Raw genomic sequence first — 27,980 nt, 5'->3', positions numbered from 1 at the left:
GTGAGGCAAGTGTCAGGTGTTGAATATAATTTAATCCTGCTTCATGATCTAGTGAGCCGGGTTTTGTATTCTGAGATGACCAACTGAAAGATCTGCTTGATGACTATAGTGGCTTGTTTCCCCAAAATCTGAAAAAACTTTTGAAATGGATTGCAATAGCGATAAGCTTTTCGATCCATATAACCTAATAATATCTCTTCTTCAATTTCAAAACTACTCTATTTTACGAAAAGCGTTCTCAGTGAAGTAACGTGGTGAAAAAAGTAACACCTTTTCGTTTATAAAACAATCAAACATAAATCTTTTGTTGTAAGTTTTTATTGACTTGTGTTGAAATTGAAACTTTTATCAACTAATTCTTTTCTTTTGACTGACTGTCATTAGCTCATAGCAACTAGATTAGATATTGATGACATTGATGACTGCAACTCGCTTATACAAATAAGAACAACTTTCGGCATTATGATTGCGTGTTTTTCATCAACATTTTTTTGCGGAATAACTAGGTTTCAGTGTAGGACCCAAATTTAGCGGAGGACACAATTTTGGTAGCTACGTCATGAAATATGCTCATAAAACTTGCTCAAAGTGTTAATGCTGAGTTTCCAAAAAAATTATTATCAGCTGGCTATTTTCGCGATGGATCATTAAAAACTCATCGGCGCCCCAAAACAATTGCAAATTTCCCGAAAGACTAGTGGAATGGAAAAAATTTCACAACTTTTTCAAAATTTAGATTTTTACATCAACAATATTGTGCTTCGAAATCCCACTTAGAGCAACCATGAAAGAAGATATATCGAAAATTAAGGGTAACTATTGAACTAAAAGCACTAACCAAAAAGATGTCAAAACTTCTGATAATTTGTACCACAAATGTTATATGTTTTCTTTAGCCTAAAGTCTCAACTTAAAATTCAACTTAACAGGGCATTTTAGGATAACGAAAAACTCTTTCCAAAAATTTTGTGAAGTTCCTCCAAAAACAATTTATAAAAAAGTAATAATTATAAGAATTTTTTGACTGAAATACAAAATATATATCATCACTCCCCCTGTAGTGTTTTGTAATTATAATAATTGATGAGGTTACTGTTAGGTAAATTTTCAATTTTTCCGAGGCTTTATATTTGTTGTTTGAAACAGTTTCTGAAGCTGTGTTTTAATTCTAACTTTTTTATCTTGATTGGCTACCAAAGGCCTATTTTGCACTGTAATTCGGAGCAAAATGTCTACAAAAACAGCAAGTTTTATTCAGAATAATTTTTCTGTGGTAGGAATCTTCAAATTTCAATTTTAAGGCATCTAATGAATTTATGTATTAGATCCGAGAGCACAAATTCAAATTTGAATCAATTTTTTCAGGTCGAGAGTTTGATCTGAATGCTACAACACAAAAGTATGCAAATACAGTTCAAGTGTAAACCCGGAATTTGATTTCAGGGCTTTATAGCGCTGAACAGTTGGTTTTCTATTGCAGCCAATGCTGTACCAGACTAATGAAAATATAAATGATTATAATAATCAATAATCTTAAATAATCATAAATGAAAAATAAATCAGCTATAAAAGGAAAATATTTACCGATCAGTTTTCATCTGTCCTTTTCGCACATATATCTTATCTTCAGTGTTAAAAAGGCGGCATCACCAGGAAAACCATACCCAGTGTAGGCAAAACTGCCCTTATTTCTAAAACCCGATGTTGGGTAGCTGGTTTCTTTCAGAGTTGTGACACTTCTCCACTTTGCAGGGGACAATGAGATGTCGTAAACGTGGCTCTTATATTCCATGTTGGCATAGCCAAGCCAATAGTGTTCTACAAAAAGGAAAGAAGCGTAGAAATTCTAAGTTTACAGAAAATAGATTGTCTCTCGCCGCTTGTACTCCCCGCCCAGTACGCTATGTTCCCTCAGTCATCGAGCTGTTAATTAGTAAATCATTGGGCAAAAAAGCTTTGGGGTTACAAACGGAAAATATTCCCAAAAAGTTAGAAGACTAAGTCAAAGGACTGATGTAGAATAAAACCTAGCATTTTTTTCGATAAATGACCCAGATCAGTCCTTTTCTTGAAAAACAAGCGTATACAACTTAGTTCTCAGTTTTCAAAACTGGAACTAATCTTTATTCATCAATGTTTTAATTTTTTTTTCAATTGACGTAATAACCATGATATTGTCAAAAAAAATTATGAATCAACTACAGCAAAAAGGCTTCACTAGAATAAGCTACGCATCCTAAACCATAGCAAAATCTTATTCATTTTTCGGTTTTTTTGTACAATTTCTTGCGGTTTTGCACTCATTATTGCAATTGAATGTCCGAAACTGAACGGCGCGAGCAAAATTTTCATAGCTGCGTCCACGATAAGTGTACAGGATGATTTATACTGGTTAGTTTTGGGCAAGGACGTTGATAGAGACAGCTCTCCTATCAATGACAAGGAGAGATTCAAACTGTCCCATTCACTTGAGCAGTTTTAAAACTGTCATGGTAATACGCTATCACAGAAAATTTTTGTGAAATGTATTATCCCCTATACTCTAGATTACTGAACCTTTACCTGATTTTCATTTTGTCCCAAAAACTAGTTTTCGGAATAGCAAACATGTGTCGCTTCGATTAATCAAATAGTTCCATTCAAATGAGATACCATTTCTCTGGGTTGTTTGCTGATATCGTAAACAATAGTTCCAATTAGGGAAATGCCGAACCCAGAACTTTGTTTCAGCCCTATAACTTCTCTTTTTTATCAATTTTAATTCAATAGTCGAAGTCTTTCAACTGAAAAAAAAACAAAACAAAAAAGAACAGTTCTATTTCTCAAATCCGTAACTGAAAATCTGGAGCTTCAGTTTCGTAATTCAATTCTAGTTCTTATTTGTTTTCAAAAAGCACAATTGTTTTATGGGCTGTGAAATGTTCTTCAACAACAGCGAGCCGATTCACAAACTAGTTATACCAAAAGTAAAAATTGTTTTACAAAAAAGTAATTAAGTTGCAATACTGGTTTGATGATAATGAGTTAGTTTGTGTTTGAGGCCAATTTATGAGATCTACTTGTACTAGAAATAATTACAAAATATATATGCTCTGAGAAAAGTGAGCAAACCACACTGGCCCTGATAGAAACTCAGTGACTTACTTTTTCAAAACTGTGTATTTATTTGAAGAGCTTGGTTTCAACAACGCATGCCCCGTTTTCACTAAAAGAAACATTTTTTAATTTTGTTATAACAGGAATGAGCTTCACTACTGATTTCTTAAAAACTGCCTTTTTGGTTCCAACCTTCTCTGATCCAGCGATGGTATCCGTAAATTCACACGAAATAAAAAAAATCCTCGCTCCAATCATCCAAACGAGATTGCCTTGTTTAGGGTTTTGTTCGCTGTATATTGCCATTTATGACAAATATCCAAAAATGGCAAACTCCCTTTACGAAATCTCTTCCTTTTGAGAATTGCCTAAGCATGATTTTGCAGAAAGAGCTTTCGTGGATCAACAATTTTTTTCTGTGCATCGTATATAGGTTAACCGATTATTCTTGTTACCAGGCAAAAGTGATAGGGAGTCAACTCTTCAGATTCAAAAAAATTTGAACTCATGGAAGTTGGCGTCAACATCTGCTCGCAATAGTCATCGCAGTTTAAGGAAAGTCCTAGCTAACTGATATGTTTCCCAACAATGCATACCTTGTTTCTTAGAACTTCTTACCAACCGTCCCCTAGACCTACTAAGTGAAGTGCTGCGGTTGAGTTGCACTTCCATCTGATGCATAAAAGGTACTTCCTTGTTGCATAATAAATTCAGTCGCTTCCTTGTTTGTTTCATAACGCAACGTACTCCGTTTTTTTTCAGCTCTAACAAAATTTTACCAACCTGTTCTCGCTTATGAAGATATTTGGTTCTGCTTGAGTGCCACTATGTGTGCCCAATTTAGGTACAGCTTCTATATTCGCCGACCTTATATTCACACAAAGGAAAACACAACACAATCGCGTTTTTAGACTTTTTCGTTTGCCCGATCGTCACAATGAAATAGCCAAATAAGTTCAATGCTCCATGTACGTATGCCACCGAGTTAACTAGCCCGCTATAAGACTGGAAGTTACCACTGATAACAGCTTTTTTTCTAGAGCGTATATCAAAAAAACAGAAAAGGATATGTTCTTTTCATCAGACGCAAAGATTGGGTTTACTTGTTTGCTGTGTTTAGTTTTTGGTGGCTTCAACTAGGCTCTTACTGTGATTATGCAGTCCGACTGGGTTTTTGAGTCAGACCTTAAACTGCAACTATGGCCTCATGTTCTTTGATTGTCCGATCCTTAAAACTCACTACCACGACTGCTACTTTCATTTTCATGAATTGTATTGAAAAATGTCACATCACTGCCATTATGAATTTTAGTTTACAAAAGCTAAGTTGTCTGAGTATTCTTTTGGCTGGGAGCGCGGAAAGGCCACTGCACATATCGTCTCTTCAAATGCGTCTGCAAACACGTGAATTTCATTTTCTGCCGCTGCTGGTTTAAAGTAGATCTTATCGATGCTTTCTTCAGCTACGTTTAGAAATTGTTCTTTTTTTCAATTCAGTATATCTGCTTTTTCACGCGCTTCCACTTCGTTGTCAAATGTAGCCTTTTTTAAGAAGAGAGGCGTTTTTAAAAGCGCCTAAGCAAGCACTTAATGGAGCAAAGAACTGATCAGCTCAGTTACTGAAGATACTGGTCACATTATCTTCCTCTGAGTCTTGATTGTTTATAATTATTTATCCGTACCCCTGCAGGCTTCAAAACAGTCATCAGTAACAGTCCACTGTAATCCAAGCAATGAAAAGACCTTTTATTGAGTTAATCTGAAATTTTCTCCGTAACGCTGAACAACTCCAAGTCTTTAGGGACCGCATCGGTAACTGTATCGTGGTGTCTTGTCCTCGTCTGCAGCTTGAACTGATGTTATGAGGAGAAGTACATAGATGAGTTGTATGGTGAGTGGATAGAACCTACTCGCCTGATACTATGATGGCGAAACGCTATCAAATATTAAATAGCATGGCCTTGATTGTCTGAAAGTTGTCTTGTAACTCATCTGCAACATTTAAAAAGTTTCGTTGGCCAATAAAGATAGGTAAACTCAGGAAACGACAAAAAAAATTCAAAAAATTTGAAAATCAAAAAAATTTAAATTGCAAGCTTTATTAAAAATATTACTGATATTTCCAATCTAAAAAACAGAAAACTATTCTGTTGCCACTAGAAACTCTGCAAAAATACACCAGCAAACTCAATAGCAGCAAACCCCTGGCCACTGAGGAAAAAGACTAAAATTTCAGGAAGTCAAAAAAAATTACAATTTGAAAATCGCTAAAATTTGTAATATTAAAATCTTGAAACACATTCCCCATTACCACTAGAAACTATACAGTAATCTATTATCAAAGCCTGAAGGAAATGTTTGGGCTGCTCAGGTTAGAGAAACCTAAAAATTAACAATTTTCAAAAATTTGAAAAAATTGGCTTATGCTATGGCCAATACAAATTTTGCAGTAAACTATTAGCAATCCTAGACGAGACTTCTTGCCCCTGGAGCTGGAAACCTTGAAACCTTATTAAAATCTTGAAACACATTCCCCATTACCACTAGAAACTATGCAGTAACCTATTATCAAAACCTGAAGGGAATGTTTTGGCTGTTCAGGATAGAGAAACCTAAAAATTAACAATTTTCAAAAATTTGAAAAAATTGGCTTATGCAATGCCCAATACAAATTTTGCAGTAAAGTATTAGCAATCCTAGACGAGACTTCTTGCCCCCTGGAGCTGGAAACCTTGAATAATGAAAATTAATGTCAGAAAATTGGAAAAAAACTGCAAGTTTTATCAAAAAAATTGGTAAAATTGGTAAAGTTGAAAACCATTCCATTACCACTAAAGCTATAAAATAACCTATTATTGTGACACCAAGAGCTGAAACAACAAAAATATTCAAAAAACCTGCAATGTTCAAAAAATTAGAACAAATTACCGTGTTTATGTTTGGTGTAGCAATACATAAAGCTCTTAAAATGGCCATAAAAAGTAATTACGTCTTGCAAAAGAGCTTTACCAACTTTTACAAACCTCAATTTCAGACTGGTCCAACAAAAAATCCGAAAAAAAGACGAAAAAATTGCAACATTTTGGGCTCAAAAACTTCTGAAAGTGACCTGTTAACTTTGAATTACGGCCTTCCCAGTAGCTTCACCACTCTAAGTACTTGAAGAACTACTGAACGCGGCTAAGGGCCTCTAATGAAACATGATGCCCGCTGAGCTTTACCTGGTTATCCCGTTTTGAAAGCTCAAAGTCATAAAAAAAGGTGTGAAAATATCTTACAAAAAATAAAAACATAGCAGGACAAGTCCTGACGTACAATTCAAAGAATTTTCATTGATTAAACACAAAAACTAGAACTAGAACGGACTATGAATGGTTTGGAAAAACCATTTAGAAAAAAATCCGATCCAAAAAATCGAAAAAAACAGTAAAAATCAAAGTGAAATTGCCGCATGTAAACAAAAAACCACTACCGATAAAGAAAATTTTTGTTCAAACACCGTATTCTCACGCTACTTTAAAATTAGAGCGAAAAATTTTCACGCCGCAAAACCACTCGCTTTTTCGCTCCATTTCCTGTTTCGGCGTGACCAAAATCACTACTCCAATTTGACTTCAAATGAAAATGAGTGAGCAGACATTAAAAAAAAGACAGCGCCCCAATACAATTCAAATTCTTTGAATTGTAAAAAAAGACAGATCACCAATACAATCCAATTCTTGGATTGTAATAATTTAGTTATAGTTCTGGCACGGCTCACTGCAGTCATAACTGACTTAGGAAAGTTGTTCCATAGAAAGAAAGTTTAGAGATTGCTCAACCTAAATCTCTATGAACAAGAAATCATTGAGCTGTACAATCTTTGAGATATTTTACAAAAAGCTGACGCAGTAAAAATTATTTTATTGTTCAAAGAATTGTGCTTCAACACGCCTTGAATTAGCGAATTTCAACCAATTTTACTAATTTTTCGAGATCTTTTTTCGTTTCACATTGTTTTTAATGACAAAATAGCATCCTTGCTAAACTGCAGTTAAGGATGCCGACAGATTGTGTACATTTTCTATAATATCACTTTATCGGTGTAAATTTTATGTCATGGCAATTTCGTTAGCAATATAGAGGTATTGTCAAGTTCTTTCTGTACCAAAAACTAGCCGATTCGCAAGCCAAAATAAATTCAATTTGGCGATGATTTTCTGAAGCAGAAATTGGGTTAGAAGAATTGTTTACTAATTGTGAGTTAGTTCCCGTTTGAGTTCAGTTCTACTTCATGTATGATTATCATGTACTAAAAAAATTACTTAATAAATGTTTAGAGAAAGGTGGACAAACCATTTTGACTTCGATAGAATGTTGCCTTGACTTTTGCTTATGCTCTTCTATTTTTTGTTGAGCTCTTTTGTTTATTCATTTAACTAGCTCCAACTCAACAACGTAGCTGGGAACCTGTTTGAATTTGGGCCTTTTTGAGTGGCCAATCTGGTTTTCAATGATTGATTCTACGTTAGGCAACGATTTCCCTGTTATCTAGCAGTAGATTTTTTTAGATGAGGGTTAAATTCAGCTGTCGTATTTGAGCTTGTGTATTAGTGGTAAGTTCCATTATACCTTCAAAGCTGAGATGAACTCAGTTATAGCTTAGTTAGACACTCTTTGAAGTTTGCAGTTGTTCGGGGTCTATGTAGCGATAAATAAGTACTGCTCTTTTGTTGATGGTTTTAGTGCATCCCAGCCTACTTGCTGCCTACTGGTTTACTGTGCTTAAATATTAAATTTTAATAGAACAGTTTCGCAATCGACAACTGAGTTGCAATTAGTAAGGAAAAACGAAAACAATCTGAAGAGAGGAAGACAAACCATCATGCCAAACCAAACCAAAGCCAACCAGTCCAAACATTTGAGATCGGGTTACTACTGTTTTTCTGCGATCGGTTGCTCAGTCAAATATCAGAATCTATCAGGATATAGTTGGAAAAAATGAGAAATGCTGCGGTTGCTTTGCTGCGCAACAAATTTTTACTTACGCCAGTTTTCTGCTTTATCTGCAGAGAACCTCTCTTTGAAATGTTGATCCACTAAATTGCGTTCAGTCTCATCTTTTGGTTCAAACAGTCTAGCATTCCTGAAACACAACTTTCCTTTATGTATGTGTGCGAGCGAACGAGGACTAGGCTACAATAGTAAACGTGCGTGTGTATCTGTTTGTGTGCTTGTGTTTTATGTGAGCGTGTGTCAGTGTGACTGTGTGTGTGCTCTTGTGTTTTGTGTGCGCGTGTGTGTATGTATGTGTACTTAGGTGTGCATGTGAGTGCGTGTGTGTGTTTGTGTGTGCTTGTGTGTGCGTGTCTGCTTAAGTGTTTTTGTGTCTGTGTGCGCGCGCGCGTGCGTGTGTGTGTGTGTTTGTCTGTGCTTAAGTGTGTATGTGTGTATCTGTATATGCGTGAGTGTGTTTTGTGTTTGCGTGTATGTGTGCTTGTTTTTTGTTTGTTCGTGTGTGTGCGTGTGTGTTTGCGTATTTGCTCAAGTGTGTTTTTGTGCGGGTGTGTGTGTTGGCCTGTGTGCATAAGTGTGTGTGTGTGTGTGTGTGTGTGTGTGTGTGTGTGTGTGTATGTATGTATGTATGTATGTATGTATGTATGTATGTGTACATAAGTGTGTATGTGCGTGTTTCTGTATGTGTGTGTGCTTCAGTTTGTGTGTATTTGTGTTTGTGTGGAAATGTGTGTATGTGTGTGTGTGTTTGCGTGTGCGTGTATGTGTATTTTTGTGTGTGTTTGCCAGAGTTGAGTTTTTCCGCCCGAAGAGGATTTATGCGTGGGCTGCACTGAGAGAATCTTTTTAGAAAAATGAACTTTTACAACTTTTTGAGCTGCAATGGGCTTCAAGGGGGGTAAAAATGTAGTAACTAGTTGGTAAAAGATAAATTAACTACCAATTTTACATCTGAGGGGTAAACTGGTGCAAGAGTGAGGGGTTAATGGAGTAAAAAAAAACAAAAATACACATTTCATCCCCCTTGACAGGCCATCAGGATGTAAGTTGGGATGCTAATTTATCTTTTAACCCTTCACACTTACATCATAAGTTATGAGCTGCAATTTCCCCAACAACTCCCCATTGACTACAAATTTGCGCCTCCCAACAAAAATAATCCATCACTCTTACATCATTGTACCCACATGGGAAGCGCTAATCCTACACAACACCTGCACTCTCAGCTGGTTTTCCTTATAAATCAGACCATCAATGCTTGTCCAACTCTTCACTATTCATCTATATGAACAAAATTTGTAAGAAATAACACCTCTAACTAAAAACCCCCTGTCAATTACTGCCTCTTACTCCCTTTGTAGCCCAAATCCTGCATCACTGTACCCACTCTCAACAAAATACCGCCCCCTTCACTCTTGCACCCTTTGATCCCTCTTGAAAACCCAACCTTGTCGCCATTTTACCACCTCCGAACCAACCACAACTCATTGGTTCTTAAATCATTCTACCTACTCCACTTGGCAGATAGCATCATTTTACCCCATTTTAAGTCTTACATCATTTGACCGCTCTCATCGAATTGCCCACTCATTCCCACAAATAACCTCCCTTAATCGTACGTCATTTTGTCTTTCTCGGCAGCCAAAGTGTTACACTATTTTGATTATCTTGAAAAAAATTCTCTCACTCTTACACCATTTTTCTACCATGGCAGCCCATTTCTTACACCAACTTACTGACTCTGACCTAATTACAACAATCCCCCTCCTCTTAAAATACATAACCCCTTGGCGGCCCTATACTTACATAAATTCAACCCCTCTCAAAAATTACCCCTCACTCTTATCATTTTAACCCTTTCGTCGAATTACCCACTCACTCTTACACCGATGTACTCCCCTTGACAGCCCAATTCTTACACCAAGTTACCCCCTCTGAACAAGTTACGCCCTCTATCTTGTAACATTTTACCTCTTTTGGCAGCAAACGTCTTGCATCATTTTGATGGTCTCAGAATAAAAACTACCCCCTCCCTCTCACCTCTCATGGCAGCCCATTTCCTACACCAAATTACACATTTGATTTAATTACCCCAACCAACCTCCTCCTTTAGAACACCTTACCCCCTTGGAAGCCCAATTCTTACATCAGTTTACCCCCTCTGAACAAAATACCTCCCTTACTCGTACCTCATTTTACCCTTCTTGGCAACTAAAGTCCTACATCATTTTATTTCCCTGAAAAAATAGTCCCTCAATCTTACACAGTTTTACCTCCATACCTTCTACATAAATCTTCCCCTTTCAGAAAATTACCCCTCCCTCCGACTCATTTTACCCCCTTGGCAGCCCAAGTCTGACATGGTTTACTCCATTTTACCCCCTCTGAAAAAATTGCCTCTCAATTCTAAATCATTTTTCTCTCTTGGTTGATCATCTACATCATCTTACCAACCCCCCCCCCTTGGAAGCCCAATTTTTACACGATTTCTAACATCAATTTACTGACTCCAAAACTAACCGCCCACTCTTACATCATATCGCCTTCATGGCAGCCAAATTCGTAAACCAAATTACTCCCCCGTTGCCAGCTCAACTCATAGTTTTACCACCTCTGAGCAAATTAACCCCTCACTCTTATATCATTTTAACCTTTTCATCAAAATGCTCAATCGCTCTCGCAACAACTTGCTCCCCCCCCCCCCCCCCCGTGGCTGCCCAAATCTTACAGCAAATTATCTCTAAAAATTACCACCCTAACTCTTACATCAATTCATCCCTCTTGGCAGCTCATGTCATAAACCTTTCTAAACCTCTCAAAAACCACCCTCTCGCTTTTACACCACTTTAACCTCATGGCATTCAAACTCGTGAGCCAAATTTCTCCCTCAGCAATTTATCCCCTCCGAAAAAACCCTCCTCCACTCTTACAACAATCCCCCCTGATAGCCCAATTCTTACACCAACTTACTCACTTTGAACTAATTCCCTACCGCCCTTAAAACATTCTATCCCCTTAGCAGCCCGATTCCCACATAAGTTACCCGCTCTCAAAACTTCCCCTTTACTATTACACTATTTTACTTCCCTTGGGAGCCCATTTTATACACAAATTTACACCCTCTGAACAAATTGCCTCTCAATTCTAAATCTTTATTCTTTCATGGTTGATCATCTCCTACATCATCTAACCAACCCCGCCCCCTTGGAAGCCCAATTTTTACGCAATTATAGTTCTAACATCCTTCTACTGACTCCAAAACTAACCGCCCACTCTTACATCATATTGCCTTCATGCCAACCAAATTACTCCCCCGTTGGCAGCTCAACTCATAGTTTTACCGCCTCTGAGCAAGTTAAACCCTCACTCTTATATCATTTTGCCATTTTCATCAAATTACCCAATCGCTCTCGCAACAACTTGCTCACCTTGGCTGCCCAAATTTTACAGCAATTTATTCCCTCTGTAAAAATTACCACCCTCACTCTTACATCATTTCACCCCTCTTAGCAGCTCATGTCATAAATCTTTCTACTACTCTCAAAAAACTACCCTCCCGATTCTACAGCATTTTATACTCATGGCATTCAAATTCGTGAGCCAAATTTCTCCCTTTGAACTAATTAGACCCTCGTCCACTCTTGAAAAACTTCAACACCTTGGCAGCGCAAACCTTACATCAGTTCAAACCCTCTTAACAATTTACCCTTCACTCTTACTTCATGCTACTCCTCATGGCACCCTACCCACTCACTTCTACACCAATTTACTCCCCTAGGCTGCCCAAATCTGGCAGCAATTTATCCCCTCCGACTCACACCCACTCTTACAACAATTACCCCCACCCCCTGATAGCCCAATTCTTACCCCAATTTACTCACTCTGAACTAATTCCCTACCGCTCTTAAAACATTCTATCCCCTTAGCAGCCCGATTCCCATATAAGTTACCCGCTCTCAAAAATTCCCCTTCAATATTACACAATTTTACTTCCCTTGGAAGCCTATATTATACACAAATTTACCCCCTCTGAACAAGTTACCCCCTCACTCATAAACGATTTAACACTCTGATCGAATTACCCACACACTCTTACACCATTTTACTCCTCTAGACAGCCCAAATAATCCACTAAGTTTTTACCCTCAGAACAAATTACCATCCCTCCTCACTCTTACATCATTTTGCCTCACTTGACCCCTCTCAAAAAATTAACTCTCACTCGTACATCATTCTATCCCTCTCAAAAAATACCACTCTTTCTCTAAAAATATTAATCCACTTGGCTGCCCAATTCTTTCACCAACTGCACACTGAGAACAAATTACACCCTCACTCTTACATCATCTTACCCGATTTAACAGCACATCTCTTGCATTATTTTACCCCTCTCAACAAATAAAAACTCCCTCTTACACCAGCTTATCGAACTTGGCAGCCCAATTCTTACAACAACTTCCCCCTCACAAAATACCCCCTCACTCTTACATCATTTTACCCCTCTCATCAAATTACCCACTCTATCCTAAACCAATTTACTCCCCTTGGCAGCCCAACACTTACAACTACTTACAGCCTAATAACTAATTATGCCCCCACTCTTACATCATTCTAACCCCTCGGCAGCCCAATTCGTACATCATTTAAGAACATGTTACCTCCTCACTTTTACATTACCATTCTCATCAAATTATCCTTTCATCAACTCATAGTTTTACCGCCTCTGAGCAAGTTAGCCCCTCAATCTTATTATATTTTACCCTTTTCATCAAATTACCCAATCGCTCTCGCAACAACTTGCTCCCCGTGGCTGCCCAAATCTTACAGCAATTCATCCCCTCTGTAAAAATTAACACCCTCACTCTTACATCATTTCAACCCTCTTGGCAGCTCATGTCATAAATCTTTCTACTACTCTCAAAAAAATACCCTCTCGATTCTACACCATTTTAACCTCATGGCATTCAAATTCGTGAGACAAACTTCTCCCTCTGAACTAATTAGACCCTCGTCCACTCTTGAAACACTTCAACACCTTGGCAGCGCAACTCTTACATCAATTCAAACCCTCTTAACAATTTACCCTTCACTCTTACTTCATTTTACCTCTCATGGAACCCTACCCACTCACTTCTACACCAATTTACTACCCTAGGTTGCCCAAATCTTGCAGCAATTTATCGCTTTCATAAAAACCCTCCCCCACTCTTACAACATATTACCCCCCCCCCCCCCCTGATAGCTCAATTCTTACACCAAATTACTCACTCTGAACTAATTTCCTACCGATCTTAAAACTTTCTATTCCCTTAGCAGCCCGATTCCCACATAAGTTACCCGCTCTCAAAAACTCCCCTTCACTATTACACCATTTTACTTCCCTTGGGAGCCCATTTGAAACACAAATTTACCCCATCTGAACAATTTACCCCCTCACTCTTAAACCATCTAACACTCTCATCAAATTACCCACACACTCTTACACCATTTTACTCCTCTAGACAGCCGAAATAATCCACTAAGTTTTTACCCTCGTAACAAATTACCATCCCCCCTCACTCTTACATCATTTTGCCTCACTTGAGAGCCCAATTCCTGCAACAATTTAACCCCTCTCAAAAAATTAACTCTCACTCTTATCATTTTATCCCCCATGGCAGCTCATTTCTTAGAGTAATTTACTCCTTACACCACTCTAAAAAAAGCTACCCCCTTGGTAGCCCCATTATTGTACCAATTTATCCCCTATCAACAAATTTCCCCTCACCCTTACACCATTTTACCTCTCTTGGAAGCCCAGTTATTACACGTTTTTACCCCCCCCCCCTGAAGAATTTACCTGCTCACTCTTTGAACATTTAACCCTTTTATCAAAAATCTCTCGACAATTTACAACTCTTGGGAGCCTCATTTTTAATCCAACTTACCCACTCAGAACAAATTACCACCCCCACTCTTACATCACTTTAACCCACTTGATAGCCGTTTCTTTCATCATTTTACCCCCTCTCAACAATTTACTTCCTCACTCTTTCACCATTTAATCACTCTTGGAAGCCCAATTTTTACACCCATTTAATCACTCTGAACAAATCACCCCTCAGTCCTAAATCATAACATCTCCCCCCTCCTGGCAGATCATCTCTCACATCATTTTACCTCTTCTCAAAAATTACCCCTCAACCCTACACCAGTTTATTCCCCTGGGAAGCCCAATTTTTACAAGAATTTTTTCTGAAGACCCCTCATTCTTACATCATTTTCTCCACTTAGCATCCAAAAATTTACACCATTTTACTCCCTCTTAACTAATTAAACGACCCCGCACCTTCAACAGTTTACCCCCCCCCCCCCACACACACACACACACACACAACCCCAGGGGCCCAATTTTGACACGATTTTACTCCCTCTCAACAAGATATCCACTCACTCTGATATCATTTTATACCTGCCATCAAAATACCCAGTCATTCTTATACCAATTTAATCCACTTGGCAGCCCAATTCTTTCACCAACTTGCACACTCAGAACTAATTACACCCTCACAGCACATCTCTCGCATCATTTTACCCCTCTCATCAAATTACAAACACCCTCTTACACCAGTTTATCGAACTTGGCAGCCCAATTCTTACAGCAAGTTACACACTCAAAACAAATTACCCCTCACTATTACATCTTTTGCCTGACTTGACAGCACATTTCTTGAATCATCTTAACCCTCTCATCAAATTACCCACTCACTCTTACACTAATATTATGAACTTGGCAGCCAGACTCCTACGCCAACTTTTCTATCAGAGAAAATTATCCCCTCACTTCTACATCATTTTATCCCTCTCAAAAAATACCGCTCACTCGTTCAATAAATTAATCCACTTGGCAGCCCAATTCTTTCACCAACTGCACACTCAGAACAAATTACACCCTCACTCTTACATCATCTTACCCGATTTAACAGCACATCTCTTGCATTATTTTACCCCTCTCAACAAATAAAAACTCCTTCTTACACCAGCTTATCGAACATGGCAGCCCAATTCTTACGACAACTTTCCCCCTCAGAGAAAGTTACCCCCTCACTCTTACATCATTTTACCCCTCTCATCAGATTACTCACTCTATCCTAAACCAATTTAATCCCCTTGGCAGCCCAACACTTACAACTACTTACAGCCTAAGAATTAATTATGCCCCCACTCTTACATCATTTTAACCCCTTGGCAGCCCAATTCGTACTTCATCTTAGAATATGTTACCTCCTCACTTTTACATTACCCATCTCATCAAATTACCCACTCACTCCTACACCAATTTACTCCCCTAGGCAGCCCTCAGAACAAATTACCCTCTCACTCTTACATTATTTTGTCCCCCTTTAGAGCCCGTTTTCTGCAACAATTTACCCCCTCTTATCAAATTTACTCTCACTTTTACATCATTTTACCCCCATTCAATTTACTCCTTCTGAACTAATTAAAATTAACTTCCCCACTCTTAAACAATTTTACGCCCTTGGTAGCCCCATTCCAACATCATTTTATCTCCTATAAACAAATTTCCTCTCACTCTTACATCAGTTTACCTCACATGGAAGCCCAGTCATTACACAATTTTACCCCCTCTGAACTAATTGCCCTTCCCCACCACTCTTAAAACTGTTTACCACCTTGGCAGTGCAATTCTTACATTGATTGACCCATCTCAATTTTTTGCCCCTCCCCCTTCACTATAAGCCCAACTTTTACACCATTTTCCCCCTATGAGCAAATCACCCCCTCAATTTTAAATCATTTTATTTCTCTAAGTAAAGCATCACTTATATCATTTTACCTCTTCTCATCAAATTATCCCTCACACCCACACCAGTTTATTCCCCTTGGAAGCCCAACTTTTACACAACTTTTTTACACAATTCCCATTGGAAGCCCAATTTTTACACGAATACTCCAACTTTTACACCATTTTATCCCATTTGCAGCCAAAATTTTCTGCCGCCTAACTTATCCCCCTCCCCGCTCAACAAGTTACCCGCTCACTCTTACATCATTTTACACCTCTCACCAAATTACCCAGTCATTCTTACATCAATTTATACCACTTGGGAGCCCAATTCTTACACCAACTTTACTTCTCTGAAAAAATTACCCCCTCACTCTCACATCATTCTACTCCTCTCATCAATATACCCACTCTATCTTACACCAATTCACTCCCTTTGGCAGCCGAACTCTTACACCGACTTACAGCCTCAGAACAAATTATCCCCCCACTCTTACACCCCCTTGGCAGCGCAATCCTTGCATCATATTAACCCCTCTGAAGATGTTACCTCCTCACTCTTACTTTATTTTACCCCTCTTGTCAAATTACTCACTCACTTCCACACAAATTTACACCCTTTTACGGACAAATTTCTACGCCAATTTACCCCTTCTGAAATGAAACACTTCACTCCTACTTTACATCATTTTTTTCTCTCATGATTACGCCTTCACCCTTACACGATTTTACCCCTTTGGCAGCGCAATTCTTACAACAACTTAGGACCTCAGAACAAAATACCCCCTTACTCTTACATTTTCCCCTCTTGAAATACCAATTTATACACATTTTTCCCTATTAAGTTTTCACCTCACTCATACATCACTTTACACCTCTCTTCAAAACGCCCATTCACTCTTACACCAATTTATTCCACTTGGCAGCCCAATTTTTACATCAACTTACACACTCAGATCAAATGTATTTTCTTGAGCAGAGCAATTCCTACATCATTTTACTTCCTCTCGTCAAATTACCTCAACTCTTACACCAATATACATTTCTTGGCAGCCCAAGTGTTAGACCAAGTTACCCCCAAGGAACAAATTACTCCATCACTATTCCACCATTTTAGCCCCCTTGGCAACCCAATTCTTACATCATTTTACCCCTCTCAACAAATTACCCACTCACTCCTAAACGAATTTATTGAACTTGGCAGCCCAACTCTTACGCCAACTTCCCCCTCTGAAAAAATTACAACCTCGCTCTTACATTATTTTACCCCTCGCATCTAACTACCCACTAACTCCTACACCACTTTACGACCCCTGAGAGCCCAATTCCTACACCAATGTATACCCTCTAAACAAATAGAAGCGCTCACTCTCATCTTACATCAATTTATTTCTCTCAAAGTTACACCCTCACTAATACACGATTTTAACCCAATAGTAGCCAAATTACACCCTCTCTCATACAATAATTCAGACCTCATGGAAGCCCATTGTAGATACATTTTAAACCCCCTGAACAAGTCACCCCCTCAGTCTTGCATAGTTTTCAACCCCTTGACAGCCCAATTCTTACATCACTTTTATCTCAACAACTTAACCCATCACTCTTAAACAGTTCTTCCCTCCTTGACAAACGAAAACTTATGCCATTTTATCTCCTCTGAACAAATTGCCCTGTCCTTCTTACATCAGTTTATCCTTCTTGGGAGCTCAATTCTCACATAATTTTATTTCTCTCAAAAAACACCGCTCTAACTTTTTCACCTACCTAGGATGCCCAATGCTTAGAACATTTGTATCTTCCCATCAAATTTTCTCCCCATTGTTACATCAGCTTGCTCCATTTTTCAGCCCAAAGTTTCAAATCTTACACCAAATTTCCACCTTAGAACAAATTTTTCCCTTCCTCTTTCATCATTTTACCCCTCTCATGAAATTATCCCATTACTTTTACACCAGTTTAATCGTCTTTTCTAGCCCAAATTTTACTCAAACCTATCCGAACCCTTACACCAAATCCCCACTCTTACTTCAATTTGTTTTCATGGGCAGAGCAATTCTTACATCATTTTACTTCCTCTCGTCAAATTTCTCAGCTCTTACACCAATTTATTTCTCTTGGCAGCCCAAGTGTTACACCAAGTTATCACCAAGGAACAAATTTTTCCCTCACTCTTATATCATTTTAGCCCCCTTGGCAAACCAATTCTTACATCAGCTTAACCCTCTCAAAAAATTACCCTTTCACTCTTAAAACAATTTATTGAACTTGGCAGCCAACTCTTACGCCAACTTTAACCCTCTGAAAAAATTACCCCTCACTCTTACATTATTTTACCCCTCTCATCTAAATAACCACTCACTCCTACACCAATTTTCGACCCCTGAGAGCCCAATTCCTACACCAATGTATACCCTCTGAACAAATAGAAGCCATCACTCTTATCTAACACCATTTTACTTCTCTCAAAATTACACCCTCACTCATACACGATTTTACCCCCAGGTCAGCCAAAAAACACCACCTCTCTTACAAAATTTCGGAATTCATGGAAGCCCAATGTATATACATTTTAACCCCTCTGAACAAGTCACGCACTCAATCTTGCAATATTTTCACCCCCTTGACAGCCCAATTCTTACATCACTTTCCTCTGAAGAACTTAACCCATCACTCTTAAACAGTTCTTCCCTCCTTGACAAACCAACCCTTACACCAATTTACCTCCTCTGAACAAGTCACCCTGTCCCTCTTACATAATTCTATCCTCCTTGGCAGCTCAAAACTCACATAATTTTTCTTCTCTCAAAAAACACCGATCTCACTTTCTCACCTACATTGGATTCCCCATGCTTACATCATTTATCTCATCCCATCAAGGTATCCCCCCATTCTTTCATCAGTTTACTCCATTTGTCAGCCCAAATCTTCAAAGCTTACACCAACTTTCCACCTGAGAACAGATTTTCCCCTTCCTCTTTCATCTTTTTACCCCTCTCATAAAATTACCCCCTTAATTTACACCAGCTTAACCGCCTTTTGCAACCCAAATACTTGTCAAACCTATCCAAATTCTTACACCAACCCCCCACTCTTATATCAATTTATTTTCATGGGCAGAGCAATTGCTACATCATTTCACTTCCTCTCGTCAAATTACCTCAACTCTTACACCAATATACATCTCTTGGCAGCCCAAGTGTTACACAAAGTTATCCCCAAGGAACAAATTATTCTCTCACTCTTATATCATTTTAGCCCCCTTGGCAAACCAATTCTTACAGCAGTTTACCCCTCTCAACACAATACCCACTAACTCTTAAACCAATTTATTGAACTTGGCAGCAAAACTCTTACGCCAACTTTCCCCCTCTGAAAAAATTACAGCCTCACTCTTACATTATTTTACCTCTCATCTAACTAACCAATCGCTCTTACACAAATTTACGACCCCTGAGAGTCCAATTCCTGCACAAATGTATACCCTCTGAACAAACAGAGGCCATCATTCTTATCTTGCACTATTTTACTTCTCACAAGATTGCAGCCTCCCTAATACACGATTCTGCCCCATGGCAGCCAAATTACACACTCTCTCTTACAAAATTTCAGAACTCATGACAACCAATTGTATATACATTTTAAACCCTCTGAACAAGTCACCCACTCACTCTTGCATAACTTTCACCCCCTTGACAGCCCAATTCTTACATCGCTTTTTCTCTGAAGAACTTAACCTATCACTATTAAACAGTTCTTCCCTCCTTGACAAACCAACCCTTACACCAATTTAACACTTCTGAACAAATTACCCTGTCCCTCTTACATCAATTTATCCTCCTTGGGAGCTCAATTATCACATAATTTTACTTCTCTCAAAAAACACCGCTCTAACTTTTTCACCTACCTTGGAAGCTCAATGTTTAGAACATTTGTCTCATCCCATCAAATTTCCCCCATCAGTTTACTCCATTTTTCAGCCCAAAGTTTCAAAACTTACACCAAATTTCCCCTGAGAACAAATTTTTCCCTTCCTCTTTCATCATTTTACCCCTCTCATGAAATTACCCCATTACTTTTACACCAGTTTAATCGTCTTTTCTAGCCCAAATTTTAGTCCAACCTATCCGAACTCTTGCACCAAACCCCCACTCTTACTTCAATTTATGTTCATGGGCAGAGCAATTCCTACATCATTTTACTTCCTCTCGTCAAATTACCTGAACTCTTACACCAATATACATCTCTTGGCAGCCCAAGTGTTATACCAAGTTACCCCCAAGGAAAAAATTACTCCCTAACTATTACGTCATTTTAGCCCACCTTGGCAACCCAATTCTTACATCAGTTTACCCCTCTCAAGAAATTACGCACTCACTTTTAAACCAGTTTACTGAAGTTGGCAGCCCAAATCTTACGCCAACTTTCCCCCTCTGAAAAAATTACACCCTCAATCTTACATTGTTTTACCCCCTCATCTAACTACCCATTCACTTCTAAACAAAGTTACGACCCCTGAGAGACCAATTCATAAACCAATGTATACCCTCTGAACAAATAGAAGCCATCACTCTTATCTTACATTATTTTACTTCTCTCAAAAGTACACCCTCTCTAATACAAAATTTTACCCCATGGCAGCCCAATTACAGCCTCTCTTTTACCATAATTCAAAACTCTTGAAAGCCCAATGTATATACAATTTAACCCCTCTGAACAAGTCACGCACTCACTCTTGCATAACCTTCAACCCCTTGACAGCCCAATTCTTACATCGCTTTCCTCTGAAGAACTTAACCTATCACTATTAAACAGTTCTTCCCTCTTTGACAAACCAACCTTTACACCAATTTAACACTTCTGAACAAATTACCCTGTCCCTCTTACATCAAGGTATCCTCCTTGGGAGCTCAATTATCACATAATTTTACTTCTCTCAAAAAACACCGCTCTAACTTTTTCACCTACCTTGGATGCCCAATGCTTAGAACATTTGTCTCATCCCATCAAATTTCCCCCCATCAGTGTACTCCATTTTTCAGACCAAAGTTTCAAAACTTACACCAAATTTCCCCCTGGGAACAAATTTTTCCCTTCCTCTTTCATCATTTTACCCCTCTCATGAAATTACCCCATTACTTTTACACCAGTTTAATCGTCTTTTCTAGCCCAAATTTTAGTCCAACCTATCCGAACTCTTGCGCCAAACCCCCACTCTTACTTCAATTTATGTTCATGGGCAGAGCAATTCCTACATCATTTTACTTCCTCTCGTCAAATTACCTGAACTCTTACACCAATATACATCTCTTGGCAGCCCAAGTGTTAGACCAAGTTACCCCCAAGGAAAAAATTACCCCCTAACTATTACGTCATTTTAGCCCACCTTGGCAACCCAATTCTTACATCATTTTACACCTCTCAAGAAATTACGCACTCACTTTTAAACCAGTTTATTGAAGTTGGCAGCCCAATTCTTACGCCAACTTTCCCCCTCTGAAAAAATTACACCCTCACTCTTACATTGTTTTACCCCCTCATCTAACTACCCATTCACTTCTAAACAAAGTTACGACCCCTGAGAGACCAATTCATAAACCAATGTATACCCTCTGAATAAATAGAAGCAATCACTCTTATCTTACATTATTTTACTTCTCTCAAAAATACACCCTCTCTAATACACAATTTTACCCCATGGCAGCACAATTACAGCCTCTCTTTTACCATAATTCAAAACTCTTGAAAGCCCAATGTATATACAATTTAACCCCTCTGAACAAGTCACGCACTCACTCTTGCATAACCTTCACCCCCTTGACAGCCCAATTCTTACATCGCTTTCCTCTGAAGAACTCAACCTATCACTATTAAGCAGTTCTTCCCTCTTTGACAAACCAACCTTTACACCAATTTAACACTTCTGAACAAATTACCCTGTCCCTCTTACATCAATGTATCCTCCTTGGGAGCTCAATTATCACATAATTTTACTTCTCTCAAAAAACACCGCTCTAACTTTTTCACCTACCTTGGATGCCCAATGCTTAGAACATTTGTCTCATCCCATCAAATTTCCCCCCATCAGTTTACACCATTTTTCAGCCCAAAGTTTCAAATCTTATACCAAATTTCTCCCTGAGAACAAAGTTTTCCCTTCCTCTTTCATCATTTTACCCCTCTCATGAAATTACCCCATTACTTTTACACCAGTTTAATCGTCTTTTCCAGCCCGAATTTTAGTCCAACCTAACCGAACTCTTGCACCAAACCCCCACTCTTACTTCAATTTCTTTTCATGGGCAGAGCAATTCCTACATCATTTTACTTCCTCTCGTCAAATTACCTCAACTCTTACACCAATATACATTTCTTGGCAGCCCAAGTGTTAGACCAAGTTACCCCCAAGGAACAGATTACTCCCTAACTATTACGTCATTTTAGCCCACCTTGGCAACCCAATTCTTACATCAGTTTACCCCTCTCAAGAAATTACGCACTCACACTTAAACCAGTTTATTGAAGTTGGCAGCCCAATTCTTACGCCAACTTTCCCCCCTCTGAAAAAATTACACACTCACCCTTGCATTGTTTTACCCCCTCATCTAACTACCCACTCACTTCTAAACAAATTTACGACCCCTGAGAGCCCAATTCCTAAACCAATGTATACCCTCTGAACAAATAGAAGCCATCACTCTTATCTTACATTATTTTACTTCTCTCAAAAGTACACCCTCTCTAATACACGATTTTACCCCATGGCAGCCCAATTACAGCCTCTCTCTTACAATAATTCAAAACTCTTGAAAGCCCAATGTATATACAATTTAACGCCTCTGAACAAGTCACCTCTCACTCTTGCATAATTTTCAGCCCCTTGACAGCCCTATTCTTACATCACTTTTCTCTGAAGAACTTAACCCATCACTCTTAAGCAGTTCTTCCCTCCTTGACAAACCAATGCTTACACCACTCTTCCTCCTCTGAACAAATTGCGTTGTCCCTCTTACATTTTATCCTCCTTGGCAGCTCAATTCTCACATAATTTTACTTCTTCCAAAAAACACCGCTCTCTTTTTCACCTTCCTTGGGTGCCCAATATTTACATCATATACCTCATCTCATCAATTTTTCCCCCACTCTTACATCAGTTAACACCATTTGTCAGTCCAAATCTTCAAATCTTACACCAACTTTCCCCCTGAGAAGAAATTTTCCCCTTCCTTTTTCATCATTTTACCCCTCTCGTGAAATTAACCCCTTACTTTTACACCAGTTTAATTTCTTTTTGCAGCCTAATTTTTAGTCCAACTTATCCGAATTCTTACACCAAGCCCCCACTCTTACATCAATATATCTTCATGGGCAGAGCAATTCCAACATCATTTTACTTCCTCTCGTCAAATTACCTCAACTCTTACGCCAACTTAAATCTCTTGGCAGCCCAATTGTTACACAAAGTTATCCCCAAGCAACAAATTACCCCCTCACCATTACATCTTTTTAGCCCCATTGGCAACCCGGTTCTTACATCATTTTACCCCTCTCAACAAATTACCCACTCACTCTTAAACCAATTTATTGAACTTGGAAGACCATCTCTTACGCCAACTTTCCCCCTCTGAAAAAATTACATCCTCGCTCTTACAATAATTTACCCCTCGCATCTAACTACCCACTCACTCCTACACAAATTTACGACCCCTGAGAGCCCAATTCCTACACCAATGTATACCCTCTGAACAAATAGAGGAATTCACTCTTATCTTACATCATTTTACTTCTCTCTAAATTACACCCTCACTAAGACACGACTTAAACCCCACGCAGCCCAATTACACCCTCCCTCTTACAATATTTCAGAACTCTTGGAAGCCCAATGTATATACATTTTAACTTCTCTGAACAAGTCACCCCTCGCTCATAATTTTCACCCCCTTGAAAGCCCAATTCTTACATCACTTTTCTCTGAACAACTTAACCCCTCACTCTCAAACAGTTCTTCCCTCCTTGACAAACCAACCCTTACACCAATTTAACTCTTCTGAACAAATTACCCTGTCTTTCTTACATCATTTTATCCTCCTTGGGAGCTCAATTATCACATAATTTTACTTCTCTCAAAAAAGACAGCTCTCACTTTTTCACCTACCTTGGATGCCTAATGCTTACATCATTTTACTTCATCCCATCAAATTATCCCTCCAGTCTTTCTTCAGTTTACTCCAACTGTGAGCCCAAATCTTTACAATTTTACACCAACTTTCCCCTGAGAACAAATTTTTCCCTTCCTCTTTCATCATTTTACCCCCCTCTTGAAATTACCCCCTTAACTTTATAGTAGTTTTATCGCCTTTTGTAGCCCAATTATTAGTCCAACCTACCCGAATTCTTACACCAGCCCCCCACTCTTACATTAATTTTTTTTCATGGAAAGAGCATTCCCATGGCAGACCAAAATTTAATTACGAAATTACTGACTCTGAACAAAATAAAACCTTTCTCTTAAATCAATTGGCTCCTTCTGAAAGACCAATTCTTACGTCGCTTTGCCCCCTCTCAACAAGTTGCCTTTCGCGTTTACATCAAAATACTCCCCTTGGCAGCTCAACCATCACACCTATTTACCCCCTCTGAACAAAAAACACCTGAGACTTCCATCAGTCTATCCCCCTTGGCAGTCCAATCCTTACAACATTTTACATCTATCAAAAATTACCCCTCTAACTCTTACACCATTTTAGATACCATGGCAGCCCAATTCCTACACCACTTTATTTCCTCTGATTAAACTAACCCCTACTTCTTTCATCATTTTACCTCCCTTTGCAGCCCAATTCTTACATAGTTTCGAGTTACTCCCTCTCCTTTGCTCCTTTGCAGCCCCCCCCCCCCGGTAGCCCAGTTTTTTCACGTTTTGAACCCCTCTGAGCAAATAACTACCTCTCTCTTACAACATTTTACCCCTTGCAGCCCAATTCTTACATCTTTTTACACCCTCTGAACATGCTACCTCCTCACTCTTACATTACCCCTCTCATCAAATTACCCACTCACTCCTACACCATTTTACTCCCCAAGGCTGCCCCGAGAACACATAATCGTCTTCGCTCTTACATTAATTTACTCCACTCCATCCCAATTCTTACACAAAATTACCCCCTCTGAACAATTTATCCCTCACTCATTTGTATTCATGGGGTAAATCCTAAAAAGTCCTCGCAATGCAGCCCGTGTCAGTACATTGTTACAATGCAACTTTGACCAGGGTTTAATTCTTCTAAAAGTCCTCCCATTACATTATTTTACCTATCAACAGATTAACCCTTCATTCTTAAGCCATTCCACCCCTTGGCAGCGAATTCTTACACCGTTTCACCCCATCTGAGCAAACTATGCCCCCACTCTTACACATTTTACTCTTTTTGACAGCCCAATTCTTACACCATTTTCCCGCTCTGAACAAAATGAACCCTCACCTTCAAATCGTTTTACCCTGTTGGCAGCCCAACTCTTACATCATTTTTCCCACTCTGAACAAATAACTCTCTCAGTTTTACATGAATTCACTCTTTGACATTCCATCTCCCTCTCGTCAGTTCACGCCTCTCGCTCTCACACCAATTGACTCCCATTCGAAGCACATATCTTAAACCAATTTACCTCATCTGAACAAATTACCCTCTTATCCATTTTTTTCATTGGTGTAATTCCTCAAAACCCCTAATATTGCATTCCATCTCAACTCATTGTAACATTACAACTTTGGCCGGAGAGTAGTTCCTCAGAAGTCCTCCCGCTACTTGAATTTACCCCCTCTAAACAGATTACACCTCACTCTTATACCATTTTAACCCCCTTAGCCGCATATTCTCTTATCAGTTTACCGCCTCTCAAAAAGATACCCTCTCACTCTTACACCTTTTTACCACCTTGGTAACCCGATTGTTTCAATATTTTACCCCTCTGAATAGATTACCCCCCTCACACTTACATAATTTTATCCCCCTTCGCAGCTGAATTCTTGCATCGTTTTGATCCCCCTCAACAAATTACCCCCTCACACTTCAACAATTTTATCCTCCTCTGCAGTCCAAATTTTACACCAGTTTGCCCCCTCTGAACAACTAACTTCCCTCACTTATTCTAAGTATCAGGGCTAAATCTTCATAGTCGTCCCATTGCAGACCACTTTTATTATGCAGTTTTTTCCAAGGGGTACTTCAACAAAAAGGCCTCCCATTACATCATCTTACCCGTTCTCAAAAGATTCTCCTCCACTCTTACACCATTATATCCCCCATGGCAGCCTAAATCTTAAACCAATGTACCCTCAATGATAAAAATACCCCCTCACTCCTACACCATTTTACCCCCCGTGGCAGCCCAATTCTTACATGAATTTTCCACATCTGGAGAATTTACCCCCTCACTCTCAAACAATTCTACCCTCCTTGGCAGCCCAGTTCTTACACCAATTTACCCCCTCTGCAAAAATTACCCCTGCACTCAATTTTAGGGGTAGTTCCTCAAACTTCCTCCCAGCTCACTCCTAAAATGCAAATATTGCCAGGGGAACCAATTGTCCTTACATTGCAGCCTCCCACTCTTACATCAACCCCCCCCCCCCCCCAGACCACATTCCCCCCTCCCTGTTACATCAATTTATCCCTCATTGACAATTTACCCCCCCCCCCCCCTCACCACATTTACAAGAAATTGGGAGGACTTTTGTGAGGATATTCGACTCGGGTGTGTGTGCGTGTGTCTGTGCTTAAGTGTTTTTGTGTGTGTGTGTGTGTGTGTGTGTGTGTGTGTGTGTGTGTGTGTGTGTGTGCCTTGATTGTTTCAAATGTACGAAATGGCAAATGAAACCAATTGCCGCCAGTTACCGATGGTCTGCAGTCAGGTTGCACTCCACTCAGCAGCCTTGTTGGGAGTGGGGGGGGGGGGGGGCTGATATCACGTTTTGACCTTCGGTGTGCTCTTTTAAAGAAGTTTCTCAAAAAAAAAATGTTTTTCACAATGTATTGGTCTTAAAATAATGCATTCGGCTCTACCATTATCTTCCCACAGTCCAAACCTGTCTTCGCATTGCTTCTTCGCTTCAAAGTATGTGTATCTCGTGCCATCTGGCTCACTCAGATATAAACTTTTTCCCTCAACACCATCCACGATTTCAAATGTCGTCGGAATCACTCCAAATTTGTTCATTTTGTTCCCACCCGTCGACTCTGATTGTGTTACAGTGGCAGTCATGAGGAAAATGCCGACTGCAACAGTTGAGAAGAAAGCAACTTGCAATGACGTCATGCTGACTTAAATTACCCGCCTCGAGTTTTGTCCTAATTTTTTTGATGTGTTTCAAACCCAATTGTGTCTGTTGCCCATTCAAAATGTTTTCCAAATGATTTTTTGATTTGTTTTAAATTTCAACTGATCAGCTGTTCGATTAACCAATATTGCTCAAAGGTGCATCTAACCAAGGAATTGAAAAAATTTTGCTGTTTTGATAAACTCTTTGCTTTTATTATTCGTTCTTTCTGTAACTTGAGAAACCCTATTTGAAATATTGACGGTGAAAGAATAATATCTAGCAAAAAGACTTGATCCCTTTTTTTCCTACTGATACAGTTGCTTTTTCTCGGTAAACGAAACATTATGACGATTTCTACGTTTTTGAATCAATCAAATAAATCAAGTCGATTTGCAAGATGTCGAAAAAAGTCTTGTAGAAAAAGTGTTAACCATGGAAAAACTTGCGGATTCTATAAGCAGGTAAAATTACTAATCATGCATAACTCTTGTAAAAAAATTGATTTCGAAAGCCGAGGTCAATTCTACTATTAAAAACAGAACAGATAGCGTTAGAAATTTACAATAATCAATCTTTCTACTCTTATCACCGTTGCATAACCAAAAAAATTAAGGCGGGTGTGGTAATTATTATAGTTGAAACACTAGAACCTTCAGAGCCAAAGTTTAATCTGATTGAGAGCTCGTTTTCTAAATTTCAAGTTGTGTATGTTGTATCTCAGAAACTGAGATTTAGATGACCGACAGTTTCTTAAATAACCTCTGCCGCAATTTTTGATCGAAT

The 27,980-nt window shown here is 38.9% G+C and overlaps 1 protein-coding gene across 5 annotated transcripts; it reads right to left on the bottom strand.

Moving 5' to 3' along the window:
* Positions 1–27,980, bottom strand: LOC142355435 (uncharacterized). 5 transcript variants are annotated; one of them, XM_075407616.1, is made up of 5 exons: positions 27,848–27,980; positions 26,964–27,225; positions 8,124–8,221; positions 1,585–1,818; positions 14–128 (listed from the first exon to the last, which is right to left on the bottom strand). In XM_075407616.1, exons 2-4 carry the CDS (start codon positions 27,191–27,193, stop codon positions 1,595–1,597), a joined length of 552 nt encoding a protein of 183 aa, XP_075263731.1. In that variant the 5' UTR covers positions 27,194–27,225; positions 27,848–27,980; the 3' UTR covers positions 14–128; positions 1,585–1,594. The 5 variants fall into 5 exon arrangements, with proteins under 5 accessions (XP_075263735.1, XP_075263731.1, XP_075263730.1 ...); XM_075407620.1 differs by lacking the exon at positions 1,585–1,818 and having other exon boundaries at positions 1–128; XM_075407615.1 differs by lacking the exon at positions 14–128 and having other exon boundaries at positions 1,386–1,818.

The sequence above is a fragment of the Convolutriloba macropyga genome, unplaced genomic scaffold, assembly GCF_964194025.1.
Source record: "Convolutriloba macropyga unplaced genomic scaffold, txConMacr16.3 SCAFFOLD_481, whole genome shotgun sequence".
NCBI classification, from domain to species: Eukaryota; Metazoa; Xenacoelomorpha; order Acoela; family Convolutidae; genus Convolutriloba; species Convolutriloba macropyga.
Note: the sequence above shows the minus strand (reverse complement) of the source record. Positions and strands in the feature narration are given on the sequence as shown.